This window comes from Solea senegalensis, linkage group LG12 (assembly GCF_019176455.1).
Source record: "Solea senegalensis isolate Sse05_10M linkage group LG12, IFAPA_SoseM_1, whole genome shotgun sequence".
In the NCBI taxonomy this organism is placed as follows: domain Eukaryota; kingdom Metazoa; phylum Chordata; class Actinopteri; order Pleuronectiformes; family Soleidae; genus Solea; species Solea senegalensis.
Genome location: NC_058032.1, coordinates 11,839,039 through 11,853,140, shown reverse-complemented (window position 1 = coordinate 11,853,140; position 14,102 = coordinate 11,839,039). Strand labels below are relative to the sequence as shown.

Below are 14,102 nucleotides of genomic sequence, written 5' to 3'. Positions count from 1 at the left end.
ACCACGCCTATGTAAACAGAGATTACATTACATTACATGGGGCACAATCTTCATTTGTAGGATAAAGCAGTAGACGATTGATGAATGCTGGGTATAGAAATAGTCACCGTATTGTAAGAGAGTTATTATCATTTATCATATCATATTTATCATATAATTAATCTAATTTACAGTAACACAAAGGTTATTGTACTATGTAGTAACAGGCCTACAATTGACAATATTTTCAAGAAAAAATAATCAAACACTAGATACACTGACATTAAATAAAGTGAAGGTGGAATATATTGGAAAAAAGGATTTAAACATTATAAATTCAATTATAGCTGATACATATTTCTCTGCAACTTAGATCTGGAGTATTGAATACAATACTTTTAAGTTATACTGTATTATAACTGATTGAAGCCATAAAAACACTCATGTAACACGTTTGTATTATTTATTTAAGTTTTATAGTCAGCATTTAACAGGACTAGTTTATCAGTAATGTGTAACTGTAGTTTTGACCAGTAAGAATGACGTCACAGATATATACAATTCATCAATGAAATTACGATAGGTCAATATGACGTCACCTATATAAAAATGTTTGCCACGTTCTGGGCGCCTGACAGACCTGACTCAGGACAACATTTTTTTCCCTCTGTTGCCATGGGTCTCTGTGGCGCACGTCGAAGCTCCGCCTCGTTGAGGTACAACCGTCAGTCACGTCGGCATGTGAAGCAGAAACAACAACAGGCTTCCTCAATTGAGTTTATTGATAACAGTGGAAAAGAAACTGTTACTCCAGTAGAAGCAGTTGTTTCCCACAAGCAGCGCGATGCCCAGCGGTGTCCGCGCTGCTGTTTGTAACACAGCGTAGAAAGGAAAGGGTTAGCTAGCATGCTAGCTTAATTTAGCCACACAGTCTTGACAGTCGACTTTAAAAACATTTTGTGACTTCCTCCTGAATAAGGTAAGAGCCGTGTTTTCTCTTTTCATCCCGATTGTAGAACAATGTGCATTTTCCAGGAGGTCAGTTTAGTTCAGTCAGTTTTAGTTCAGCATAGCTGACTGAAAAATAAAAGTTGAACACACTGTTTAGCTTAGTCAAGCTAGCTCACTGCCTGAACTCTGGCTAAATTAAGTTCAAGAGAAAGAGCAATTTTACTCAGCACAAGTCATAAAACGTTTTTAACGAGGTTTTATTGTTAAGTATTTCTGTAATAGTATATGTCGTCGTTTTCGATTGGGAATTGTTTTACTTAAAGCAGGAGCTTTAAAGGAGCAAAGAAAACAACAGATTTATTTTCGACTTGCTGGAATAGTCTTTGTCCAACCTGAACATTGATAGGTTGTTTTTTTGTTGTTATTAGCACCAAATGTGCATCTAAGTTGTCTATTCTCACTTGTCACTGACAGAATAATGAATAGGCAGGTAATTTCTATTCTCAATGGTATGTTTCATGCTTCTATGTTTTTGTTCATGGTTCAATCAATCACATTGTTGCAGAAACGTGAAATTATTAACCTTCCATTTTGGTTTTACATTTTCTTGTACATTATATACAAATACATTTTCATTTTTTTCAAGTGAAAGTGTTAGAAGCAGGAAGTGGCTTTGTATCATTGGTGCATTGGTTCATTGTTTTGCATCAAGTTTGTTTTGAACTGCTCAGCCAAACCTCACTTTCATTTAATCCAGTACCTGCATCTCAGGCAGTGACTGACTCATGTGCATAGCACATCCTTTAACTATGCATCTGTTGCATTTCTGCCACACTGGAGCCCTTAGTAAGACACGTGCCAAGTTTGAAGCATGTCAAGTGACCCATTGGGTTATGTGATTCAGACAGTCAGACAAACATACCTTGACTTAGATGGGTGTCATCACACTCCTATTACAAATTTTACATCAAAAGAATCACAAACTAATTTCTGGCAGGCTGTACACTGGGAGGTGTAATGCTCCTCCAGTTCCAAGTTCTTTGTCTCATTTCCTCTCTTCCTCTCCTCAGTGTCATCCTTCTTTATCGTAGTTCAAAGCTTTTAAATGCAGTTCAGTTTCCGAATGCAGGTTTAAAATTAGCTCAAGGTTCTCCACCCAGCTGCTTTCTCGTCTCCTCAGTCGCTTTTATCTCAGTCTGAAGTTTTCCTTCATCCTCATTCTTTTTTCCTCATCTTCATTCCTTCTGGATTCTTCCCCCCCTCATCTCCTCAGTCCCTGCTACCTTTTCTTTTTTCAAAGTCATCATATAACTCTTGGCTTTGATGACTTTGTCCCAAACACAGACAGACACACGCACACACACAGACGGACAGATATTCCTTACATTAAGAGAGATGGCAATAAAATTTAATTTAAATGTTTAAACATTTTGAGAAATGTGATTTACTTTAATATAAATGGTTTAATAATTTGTTTTTCATTTTCCCTCTTATGCCCTCAAGGCTTTGAGTTGTAGCTACAAACCATATTAAAAACAAATAAAAATAAGATCAAGAAATGACGACCAGTGTTTTTTCCCCAAAACCTCTGTGGAGCAAAGAAACTTGAACATATTCGCTAACATGTTTCAGTTATAAAAAAGAAAAACCTCTAAATAATCAAATATTTTGTGATAATTTAGAAATCAATTATTAATTAGTTAATCATAGCAGTCCTAAGAACCATATAACAGAAGTGTAAAAGCCAATAGCCAATGATTGGTATTTATAATGTTAATGTTTAATGTTATTTTTTATAGAGATAACTATCTTTTTCTTTCATCATTTACGCTAACATTGTGAGGCTTTCAAGGGGGAAAATAAACTTTATATTCTTTGCTTTCCTTTTAGACTAAACAATCATGACACAGGAAGTCAGTCTACGTTCGGTGTCCCTCGGAGTGGTGGGTATGACATGTAACTCCTGTGTCCAGTCCATAGAGCAGCACATCGGGTCTCTCTCAGGAGTGATACATATAAAGGTAAATGCATTGTTTGCAATGATATAAGCACACTTCTTATTTTTAGAGCCATGTATGTTTTCCATGTTCATTTGCTTGTTAGTTTTTTAATCTGCTGACTCAGAAAAACTTGCTTCCCATTTCTTTTTTAAAAACAGGATCTGAAATGACTACCATAGATGTTGTAATGATGCAGTATGTTTTAAACATGGAAAGAGCAAATATGTATAAATTATATTAAGTAAGGTTTGCTGTCCATAGGGTAATGTAGTTTGATTTATTTTAGCTGTTACTTGAGCCATATGAAAAGACAAAGCCTAGAGCTAAATTACAATGGTTGTGGCCTGTTGTTTTGTATTTTGTATGTTTATCCCTCAGGCTGAGGTTAAATGAGACGATAATGTAATAGTTTGTTCCAAATAGAGCTCTGCCCTTTGCAGGACTGTGACAGCAGGTCGAAATGCTGTTTGTACCAACAGGAAATGTCATTTGTGTCTTGGATGAGAATTTAGTGCCTGGGTTATTTCATGGTAATCTATAAAGACGAGAGTGAATAGGGTTTTTTTTTCTTGTTAGAACAGTTATTGTCTCATTCCTAGCCTTCCCCCATCTCTCATTCTCAGGCACACTGACTTACTACTAAATCTGCACCATAGTCTGTAGCTTACAGCTCAGTCTGGTGATACCTTCAGTGTGTCACATGTTTACTGCTTCTACCAAAAGAGGGGGAGCTAGGACTCATTGTGCTGACAGAATATCCTGTAAGCTTTCAAAGGCCACTGACTGATTTACAACCCCCCACCCCCCGCAGTGTAAAGTTCTTTTGTTACAATAATGATCATAGTATAGCAGTGCTGGTTTTCTCTCTTCTGCTATATGAAACATATCTATGTTAGCTTTTATTAATCTGTAAAAGAAATGCCACATGTTTTGACCTAGTCTAACACATAACTTTACTTTTATTTTGTAGGTGTCTTTAGAACAAAGGAATGCCACCATCATATTTGACAGCAACCGACAGAGTCCAGAGTCTCTGTCAGAGGCTATCGAGGACATGGGCTTTGATTCAAGTCTATCAGAGTCCATCCCAGCTATGCTGGTATCAACAGATACCCAGCTGATACCCACTTCAGGTTTGACACCTGCAGCCCTGGAGGAGGCTTTAAAGAAGCTATCCCAGGTTCAGGGAGTGCTGGATGTCAGCAAGAGCCAGGTTGAGATGGGTCTTTCCATCACCTTTGTTCCCTCCCTGATTTCAGCACTGCAGCTGAGGAAGCTGCTGGCCAGCCTAACGCCTTCAGAGGTCCCCACACCTGACAGCCCGGTGGAAAAAGCCTCAAACATATCTCCATCTCACATAAGGCAGGGAGATGTGTTACTATTGAAGCTGGGCATTAAAGGAATGACATGCCACTCCTGCACCAGCACCATTGAAGGGAAGATAGGAAAACTGAAAGGGATTGAAAAGATCAAAGGTGATGTACTTGACCTGTTAATAAACTTGTAGTCATGTATAACTTTTGAGCTAGAATGTTGTAACGCAGGTCACAGGCGTCATGTTATTGTGTAAGTCAGCACAGTCACGCAGTCACGCAGGTTTATTACTGACAGTTAGACCCATGGAATTTGACTCCATGAAATTCTTTAATTGGCATTGTTATAAGGAGTTACGCGCTAAGAGATAGGATTACATTTGCCAACTACGGATTTGATGTTCTATTTTGTGTGCTCTATGGAGTATAAAAATCTGCATCATATTCATGTTGAAACACTTCTCTCACTTTATGCTGTGTTATATTTTTAATTTTGACTTGTCTTAATTACCCACAGTTGTTTTAGAGTCTCAGGAAGCTGCAGTCTTGTACCTCCCCAAAGCCATCACCGTCCAGACGATCATCGACCAAATTGCTGTGGCTGGTTTCAAGGCATTTGTGAAGTGCAAGCCCCGCCCTGTGCAGCTGTCCCCCAGTGAAATCGAACATTTTCTTGATTCTCAAAAGCCAACTGTTGCTTCACAATCAGAGATTCCAGAGGAGACTGAAATCTTCATAGATTTAACACTGGTCATGCTCAGGGTGAAAGGCATGCATTGCCATTCCTGCGTGGTCAACATTCAGGACAACATCTCGTTGCTGCCTAGTGTTTCCTCAGTGGAGGTCTCTCTGGAAAAGGAGAAGGCTTCTATCTGCTATGATCCTCTAAAGATTACAGTGCCTCAACTACAGCAAGCAATTGAGGCATTGCCTCCGGGAAACTTCAAGACTCAACCCTGGGACTCCACGGGCCCTTTAAGTCCTGTGTCCATATCACCCATACCTGCCTCATCATCATCTCGGTCCGCAGGGACAGTCGCACCTGCTTCACAGTCTTATTTCACACAGCCTCTGGCATCTGTAGCTAATATCCACATTGAGGGCATGACATGTGACTCCTGTGTTCAGTCTATCGAAGGCATGCTCTCTCAAAAGAAGGGTGTGGTATCAGCCCAGGTCTCTCTGGCTGAACACCAGGGGATCTTTGCGTATGATCCCCTCTTGACCACACCGGAGGAGCTCAGGGAGGCTATAGAGAACATGGGATTTGATGCCTTCCTACCAGGTGAGAGGACAGATGATGTGCTTGTGTCAGCCAAATTAACATAGCAAAATGGATGAAGCCGTTTTTCTTTTTGCACGATTGAAAGCTGTAGTGTGTAACTTTTAAATATAAATGAAAGCCTGCTTCATATAAGCCATTGTAAAATAAGTTCACACAATGCTGGTTAAGCATTCTCTCGGCTCCACACAACTCTCTCTGTGTGTCACCTGATATTGTGTTGCTCGGCAACATTCCTGCTCAATGGAAGTGGTTAATTTTATGTTAAGACAGATAAAGGCAACAGCAACATTGTGCTAGTAGTTCAGCAGTTTGATGGACTAAACTATCCTTGCCTGCCCCTGCACTGCTGCTGTATACACCCAAACGCTTCCTCTGTCACATAGTAGTAAAAACATCAACAGCAACAAAAATCATCAATGTTTATGCACTGCAGCTTTAAATTTATAGCTGTCTATAGATAGTGCAGTATATAGCTTCACTATGTTGCCACTGCAGTGTTGAGACGTCATAACTAACTGCAAATTATACTTTCCTTTAATTACTATAATTTGTTTTCCACAGCAACCAATTCTCTGCTGCCTTCACCAGAACCCTGTGTCACAAAGTCTACAAGTCTAGTGCCTGTGAAAGATATCGAGATGGACAGTGATCCACACAAAGAAATGCCCCAGGGACACAACGGAGACAAGCAATCTAAATGTTATATCCAGATTGGAGGGATGACCTGTGCTTCGTGTGTGGCAAACATCGAAAGAAACCTCAAGAATGAACCTGGTTTGTAAAGACACATAAATATTTAAATATGTCAGTAAGTTAATTTGAGGCTGATGAGAAAATCTTTAATGTTCTCCAGGTATCTACTCTGTTTTGGTGGCATTAATGGCCAGTAAAGCAGAAGTGCGCTACAACCCTGAAGTCATTGACCCGGTGAAGGTAGCCGAGTGTGTGATAGAGCTGGGCTTCACCGCCTCTGTGATGGAGAACTATGAAGGTTCAGATGGAAACCTCGAACTAGTGGTGAGTTACCATTTTTGTTTTTTTTTAAGAAAAGATAAATGACATGCCTTAAGATATTTCTGTAATGTTAAATGTGTAAATAAATTCAATCATATTTGAGAAGGAGGTTGAATACATGCAGTGGGTGAATCTTACATTTCCCTGTTGATATCCTTTTTAATATGTTTTTGTCCCCTTCTCTTCTTGTGCTCCTCTCTGCCTTCTTTCAGGTCAGGGGAATGACTTGTGCCTCTTGTGTTCACAAAATTGAATCCAGTCTTATGAGAGAAAAGGGGATTATATATGCCTCTGTTGCCTTGGCAACCAACAAAGCACATGTGAAGTATGACTCGGAAATCATAGGCCCGCGAGACATCATTAAGCTGATCGAGGTACTACCTTACCCTGCGGAACATTTCATACACTATAAGTGCTGAATCAAAAGGGTTTCATTTGATCAGTTCTTGGGTTGTTATATTTGTAGAATCTGGGGTTCGAATCATCCTTGGTAAAGAGAGATCGCACAGCCAGTCACCTCGACCACAGCAAAGAGATAAAACAGTGAGTAACTAATAATGGTACAGTTGTTAATTTGGCATACTATTACAGATGTTTTGATTTTTGTCAGCAGTGTGTGTATGTTATGCTCTGTGTACGCTTGCTTTGTCGCACAATAACAAATATTTAAAACTAATTTACAAAGTAAAAATAACAAAACTCTCTCTAAGGTGGAGGAAATCCTTCCTGATCAGCTTGTTTTTCTGCGTGCCTGTGATGGGCATGATGATCTACATGATTATCATGGACCACCAGATGAATGCTTCACACCACCACAATGCTACAGTAGAGGACCGCAATCATTACCATTCCACCATGTTCCTGGAGAGACAGCTGCTGCCAGGCCTCTCCATCATGAACCTCCTTTCCTTCCTCTTCTGTGTCCCAGTACAGGTAAGTCCATTCCAGGAATTGTATGGACATTTCAGCAGCACATTTTCAGATTATTTAGACAAACATATTCAGGAGCGACGGGGGAGTCTGTGGTTCCTTGATTATAACCTTTCTTTGTTTTCTTCCTCTCCTCAGTTTATTGGAGGTCGCTACTTCTACGTTCAAGCTTACAAAGCAGTCAAACACAGATCTGCCAACATGGATGTGCTTATAGTTCTAGCTACGTCCATAGCCTTTACCTACTCACTGGTGGTTCTTATAGTAGCCATAGCAGAGAAAGCCAAAGTCAACCCCATCACTTTCTTCGATACACCACCTATGCTCTTTGTTTTCATCTCTCTGGGACGCTGGCTGGAACAGATAGCTAAGGTGTTTCTCATTGTTATTATTATTGTTGATGATGTCTTTAACATTCAATATATCTTTCGAAAGTATTAAAATGAACAACGTCTTTAAAGATTGTTCTGTCTGCATCTTCCATATAGAGTAAGACATCTGAGGCTTTGTCCAAGCTTATGTCTCTACAAGCCACCGAGGCCACAGTGGTCAATCTCAGCAGTGACATGACTGTTATCAGGTACCACACGTTGTTCCCTGGCACATTTCTCGTATTGATATTAGATGATTTGGGGTTATTCTATTAGTAATATGGTAAGATATCTCACTACAGGAGCCCTAATTCATTAAAATCCTTTTTTTCCAGTGAGGAGCAGGTAGATGTTGAGCTGGTGCAGAGGGGTGATGTGGTGAAAGTCGTTCCTGGAGGGAAGTTTCCAGTAGACGGCAGGGTCATCGAGGGACACTCCATGGCTGACGAGTCACTAATCACAGGTTAGTCATAAAATTTTTTTAAAATGTGAGTGTGGTTCTAGCTCTCTCTGATATTGAATTATTATCTTTTTAAACCTAAAATATACCTGCACTGACCGATGTGAGTAGATGCTCTAAACAGAGGAGGTGAAAATAAAAGAAAATACACATAGAGTAGTTCAACAAATACCCAAAATCAGGTTGCTGTGCTATAATGTCTAATTTACCTGCATCTTTATTAATTTATACATTAATATAACTATAACAAACTTAAATGTAACATATTATTATAATTATTATCATAACTCAGTCAGAAAACATTGTCATGTATTTGGTGATCATTTGAGCTGGGGTTTCTTCTGCAGCACCAGTATTTCCTCCAGATGACCAGCTCTTGTTTTTTGGTGCCTTGTATTGTCGTGTTTGCTCAGCAGCTGTTGCTTTGTGACTCCAGGTGAGGCCATGCCAGTGACGAAGAAGCCTGGGAGCACTGTGATCGCAGGCTCCATTAACCAGAACGGCTCTCTGCTCGTCAGTGCTACACATGTTGGCATGGACACGACGCTGTCTCAGATTGTTAAACTAGTGGAGGAGGCTCAGACCTCAAAGGTGAATCCTGTCATTTCTACACTGTGTCTACCTGCTTTGAGGGTAATCCTGGGAAGGTGTGTGATTTCTGACATTTTATATTTTTAGGCTCCCATCCAGCAGTATGCAGATAAGATCAGTGGCTACTTTGTTCCCTTCATTGTTGGCATATCTCTAGTTACACTGCTCGCCTGGATCATCATTGGGTTTTTGGACTTCTCACTAGTGGAGAAATATTTTCCCGTGAGTCTGAATGTCTGACTGTAGCATCAGAAAGTGACATTTACTCTTCTCTATTCCTTTTTTATTACTGATCTTAAAATCAATATCACTGCATCTGATAATATTATTTATTTATAATCACAGCACCCATTTTCTTCCTGCAGGGTTATGATAAGAGCATTTCCAGGTCCGAGGCAGTGATTCGCTTTGCCTTCCAGGCGTCCATAACAGTGTTATGCATTGCCTGCCCCTGTTCTCTTGGCTTGGCAACCCCGACAGCTGTCATGGTGGGCACAGGAGTTGGAGCCCAAAATGGCATTCTGATAAAGGGAGGGGAGCCACTTGAGATGGCGCATAAGGTGTGTTAATGATGACACTGTGACACCCCTGACACTATATGTATGTAGTCAGCCAATCGTGTGCCAGGCCAACTGTCAATTTAAACACTGAAATGTCTCTGCTTTACAAGCTTACAAAACCAGGCCTATACTTAGCTCTGAATAAATATCTTGAACCGCATACATTCAGTTTGGTTGTATTTCTTGTTGACTTGTGCCATTTCTTCTCACTGGTAATTGCAGGTACAGACGGTGGTGTTTGATAAGACCGGGACCATCACATATGGAGCTCCAAAGGTTATCCAAGTCAAGATAGTTGTGGAGGGGAACAAGATGCCTCGTTCCCGGCTGCTTGCCATCGTGGGTACAGCTGAGAACAACAGTGAACATCCTCTGGGAGCAGCGATTACCAAGTACTGCAAACAGGTCGGTCTTTATCTCCATTCTCCATCTTTCAAAAAATCAAATCTCCCATAACTTGTTGTCTGCATAATATAAATTCAGTCTTATATTAAATTTCTATTTCTTTGAGCAGGATCTTGGCACGGAGTCTCTCGGCACATGCACAGGCTTTCAGGCAGTGCCAGGCTGTGGCATCCGGTGTCAGGTCAGCAACACGGAGACCCTGCTGAAACAGACGGACAGTGACAGTGAGGACAACAACCAACGCAACAGTATTCTCGTCCAAATCAGTGACACCCGGATGACCACCAACTCACATCCACTCATCATGGACCCACAGCCACTGAGTAAGTTGGGAAATGTGCAGTGCAGTGCAGTTCTGCTCATCACGATGTGGTTTAAAATGGTTATTTTGGTACCCTTCACAAATTTTGACATTTGAAACGCAAATAATTGCGTGACATATCGAAATGAGGGTTAAAACACTGTTGTAGTCATGGATTTAGCAGAAGTGCCTGCCTTGCAGAGTCCACAGGCACTAAGGATTGTCTACATCTCATCCTGTGTAACATAAATGAAAGCAATCAATGATTAGGAAACATTAAGGTGAATCAAGTACAAGTTCATCTAACCTTTGTGTTTCTGTGTTTAGGCTCGGTCCCCACAGCCACTTACGTTGTCCTAATAGGCAACAGAGAGTGGATGAAGAGGAACTGCCTGCAGATTAGTCCTGATATAGATGAGGCCATGACAGAGCACGAGCGCAGAGGACGCACTGCTGTTCTAGTAGCTGTAGATGGTAAGGAGTATCTGTCATTAAGTGTGAGGCTAACATTTATTCTTTACAATATTCTCACTAAATGTTTGTGGCCTTATTGTTAAATATTTCTATTCTGACGCAGACCTGCTGTGTGCGATGATAGCCATAGCTGACACAGTGAAGCCAGAGGCTGATCTTGCCGTACACACTCTGACTAACATGGGTCTGGAAGTTGTGTTGATGACCGGAGACAACAGCAAGACAGCACGGGCCATTGCTGCTCAGGTACGACAAATGTGTGAACTGTACAAAATCAGTTTGCTGTTGTTGGACATTGACAACGTGACAGTATTTTTAGAGTGAAAAGCTCCACTTTTTACACAACTGTTAAAACATTTTTAATAGTTATGGGTTCAACTTTGAATGAATGCCTAAAATAATATTGCATCATGTCACTGTGTCTTTCTGAGCCTGTTGGTCTCTGCTTGTCCTCCAGGTTGGTATCAGGAAAGTCTTCGCTGAGGTACTTCCCTCCCACAAGGTGGCCAAGGTGGAGCAGCTGCAGCAAGCAGGCAAGAGGGTGGCCATGGTGGGCGACGGGATTAACGACTCACCCGCTCTGGCCATGGCCGATGTGGGCATCGCCATAGGAACTGGGACGGATGTGGCCATAGAAGCCGCAGATGTGGTGCTGATCAGGGTGAGAGTTTAATTTCTGTTTTAATGTCTGGGAAGTATGGACTTGCGGTGTCACGGTCAGTGTCGTATAATAAAGCAGAATATTTAATAGGCAGTAAGTTATATTGCATATGTGTGTCTTCAGTGTCAGTGCTCATTACTCTGGCTACAGAGACAGTATTGCCTCTTACAGTGGTTGAATACCCATTTTAATACAAATGTTTTAATATCCCTGCAGTTTTGATTCAAACCTCTTTGTCTACAGAACGACCTCCTGGATGTGGTGGGTAGTATTGACCTCTCTAAGAAGACTGTCAAGAGGATCAGGATCAACTTTATATTTGCTCTCATCTACAATCTCGTTGGGATTCCCATTGCTGCTGGTGGGTGCCTGCATCACACTGACAGTGACCATTTAAAAAAAAAAGAAGATTGTTCAAAGCACTTATATGAAGTTGAACTGTTCACAGGCGTTTTCCTTCCCATTGGACTGGTGTTACAACCGTGGATGGGCTCTGCTGCGATGGCACTGTCGTCCGTCTCTGTGGTTTTGTCCTCCCTTCTACTCAAATGGTAACGAGCTGTCGCTTTGTTAAAACCTTTCATCTTGTTTTGTGTACTTCGTTTTACTTGTTTTATGAGCTCTGATTAGTGTAAAGGAAAATGAAACTGTTGCAGATCAGACATCAGCTGAGGAGGCGGTGTCTGATCCCTCCTCAGCACAGATTGTGTTCATGTGAGCTCAGAATTGTGGCCACGTGCATCCATAAAGATTTCTGTGAGGACACATTCAGGGTTTGAAGTCCTCGCTCCTGTATCTAGTACAATCTGCTCGTGACGGTGTCCCTCAGGACAGATTTTAATACCCGTCTGTATTTGTCTGTTTTTGTCTAGTTACACTAAGCCCAGTGCAGAGAAGCTGGAGGCTCGACTGGGCAACATCAGGCGGCAGAGGAGCCTGTCTGATGTCAGCATCCACATCGGCATGGGTGACGTGCGTCGTCCGTCCCCCAAACTCAGCCTGCTGGACCGCATTATCACCTACAGCCGGGCCTCCATCAACTCGCTGCGGTCCGACAAGCACTCGCTCAACAGTTTGGTTCTCAGTGAACCCGACAAACACTCTCTGCTGGTGGGGGAGGCGCTGGGTGATGAGGAGTTCTGCTGAGCACTTAAAGCCCACATGGTCTGGCTGTGATGACCTTTGTTAGCTGAAGTAGATAGTAATTGTATTTATTAAAGGTTAGGCCACGCTGACTAATGGCCTGTCCATCTGCTGTAGGTGCCTGAAGGCAGCACTGTTGAAAGCTTATGTGTCACTTGTTTTCTTTCAGCTCAACCAGCAGATCACATGTTCTTGAGCGCATGCTGAGATCGTGTCTTCTCCCTCAGCAGCAGACAGTGTTTAGGTGAGGTCACTGCCATTGGGTGCATTCGTTTTGCCTAAAGCTTTGACACTTTGATCCCTGAGCACTGTGTGAAGGGACATTAAGCATCTACAGAACCTTGAAGCAGGTGTCCACATCCAGGAACCAGAGTGAGGATCAGCTCTGCATTTTGTGGTCATTTGCCAGTAAAATCTTTACCATCTATCCAAAGACCTTTTAACAGTGGTGCCTGTTTTAAGAGTGGACACTACAGTTATATTTTATCGGATTTTCCTAAAATGGAAAATTATAATAACACTGTTGTATTATTCTATTTCAGAGTATTTATATTATCCTTATTTATCTTTTTTCCCCTTCCATTTATATCCTATGTAAACAATGGAATCATTGAATCAAAATGTCAATGTTCAGCGTCAGTCTCCCGGAAATGTGTAATATCTGAACACTCAAAGACAAAAAAAACAAAAAACAAACACCTCAGTTGTAAGAAGATTTCGCTTGGAAGCTTATGTTTGTGCAACACTTCACCAGTGAAGTGAGATGTATTTGTCCGTCTGACCCAAGTGCCACCTTGGCAAAGTCCAACACATTCCAAAGATAGCACTGTACGGATGTTACCTTGGATATATAACGTGCACTGAGAGTGAACTGAGATAAGGTCAAAGCAGGGAGAAAGAAGCGACTGATCTTTTTAGTCGCGTCGACTCTCTGCGTCTTTGGTTAAATATGAAGCTGTTTGTCGGTGAATGTGAAGTTACATATACATGAATAACTGTCTGTGCTTGGATTACTTTATTGGCTTGCTGTAAAGATAAGTTATGTTGTGAAAAGGCTGGATATCATTTATTTAGTTTTTAATGTTAGTGGTGCTACAGTGTTTCTTTTTTTCCCCATTGAATTATGCAACCTTTTCCATTTCTCTTCTCTTTTGCACGACTATTATAATTTACATGGTTTGCACACAGGAGCACAATCAGCAGACCTATCAGAAACTGTGTCCCTGCTGTTCCACCAAATAAGTTACTGAGAAACAAACGTTGATACATTAAGTCGTTTTGGGGGTTTTTGTGCACTCAAACTGGACCAAATGTGTCTTGCAGGTGTGACGGCTCAGTTTATATTGTTTTTTTTGTTTACGGTTTGCTTTATCCAGTTTGAAGATGATCACTATTTTCCTGCCATCCATTGACCTCTCTGGTGGTGCAGAAGACTTCCCCATGAAGGATTACGTTCTGCGGCCGTCACCACGTCTTTGTGTTATGACGCCACGTCTGTTGTTTTTGTGCTTTGCTTCGTAAAGTTGTCCACACAGACGGACTTCGATCTTTGTGCAGTTAAATTAAGCGACAAGTCCAGGCTTGTTGTTCTTTCCACGTTCTCCTAAACATTATGTGCCTTGGAATAAATTGCCTTTTTAAATGTCACTTTGTTGTTTTCAATT

At 41.2% G+C, this 14,102-nt stretch overlaps 1 protein-coding gene across 1 annotated transcript; it reads left to right on the top strand.

Moving 5' to 3' along the window:
• The first annotated feature begins 671 nt into the window (after window positions 1-671).
• Window positions 672-14,085, top strand: atp7a (ATPase copper transporting alpha). The gene is made up of 23 exons (XM_044040583.1): window positions 672-958; window positions 2,821-2,951; window positions 3,901-4,405; window positions 4,761-5,528; window positions 6,090-6,302; window positions 6,382-6,545; window positions 6,755-6,916; window positions 7,009-7,085; window positions 7,253-7,475; window positions 7,611-7,844; window positions 7,961-8,052; window positions 8,179-8,306; window positions 8,740-8,894; window positions 8,982-9,116; window positions 9,260-9,454; window positions 9,677-9,859; window positions 9,969-10,182; window positions 10,488-10,634; window positions 10,738-10,880; window positions 11,092-11,295; window positions 11,539-11,656; window positions 11,744-11,846; window positions 12,168-14,085. Exons 2-23 carry the CDS (start codon window positions 2,832-2,834, stop codon window positions 12,439-12,441), a joined length of 4,557 nt encoding a protein of 1,518 aa, XP_043896518.1. The 5' UTR covers window positions 672-958; window positions 2,821-2,831; the 3' UTR covers window positions 12,442-14,085.
• Window positions 14,086-14,102: the final 17 nt, after the last annotated feature.

Excerpts from the sequence above, each read along its gene's own strand:
- atp7a (XM_044040583.1), top strand. The coding sequence starts at position 2,832 with ATGACACAGGAAGTCAGTCTACGTTCGGTGTCCCTCGGAGTGGTGGGT. Across the intron at positions 8,053-8,178 it reads AGTGACATGACTGTTATCAG|TGAGGAGCAGGTAGATGTTG; the intron begins GTACCACACGTT and ends CTTTTTTTCCAG. Across the intron at positions 11,847-12,167 it reads TCCTCCCTTCTACTCAAATG|TTACACTAAGCCCAGTGCAG; the intron begins GTAACGAGCTGT and ends GTTTTTGTCTAG.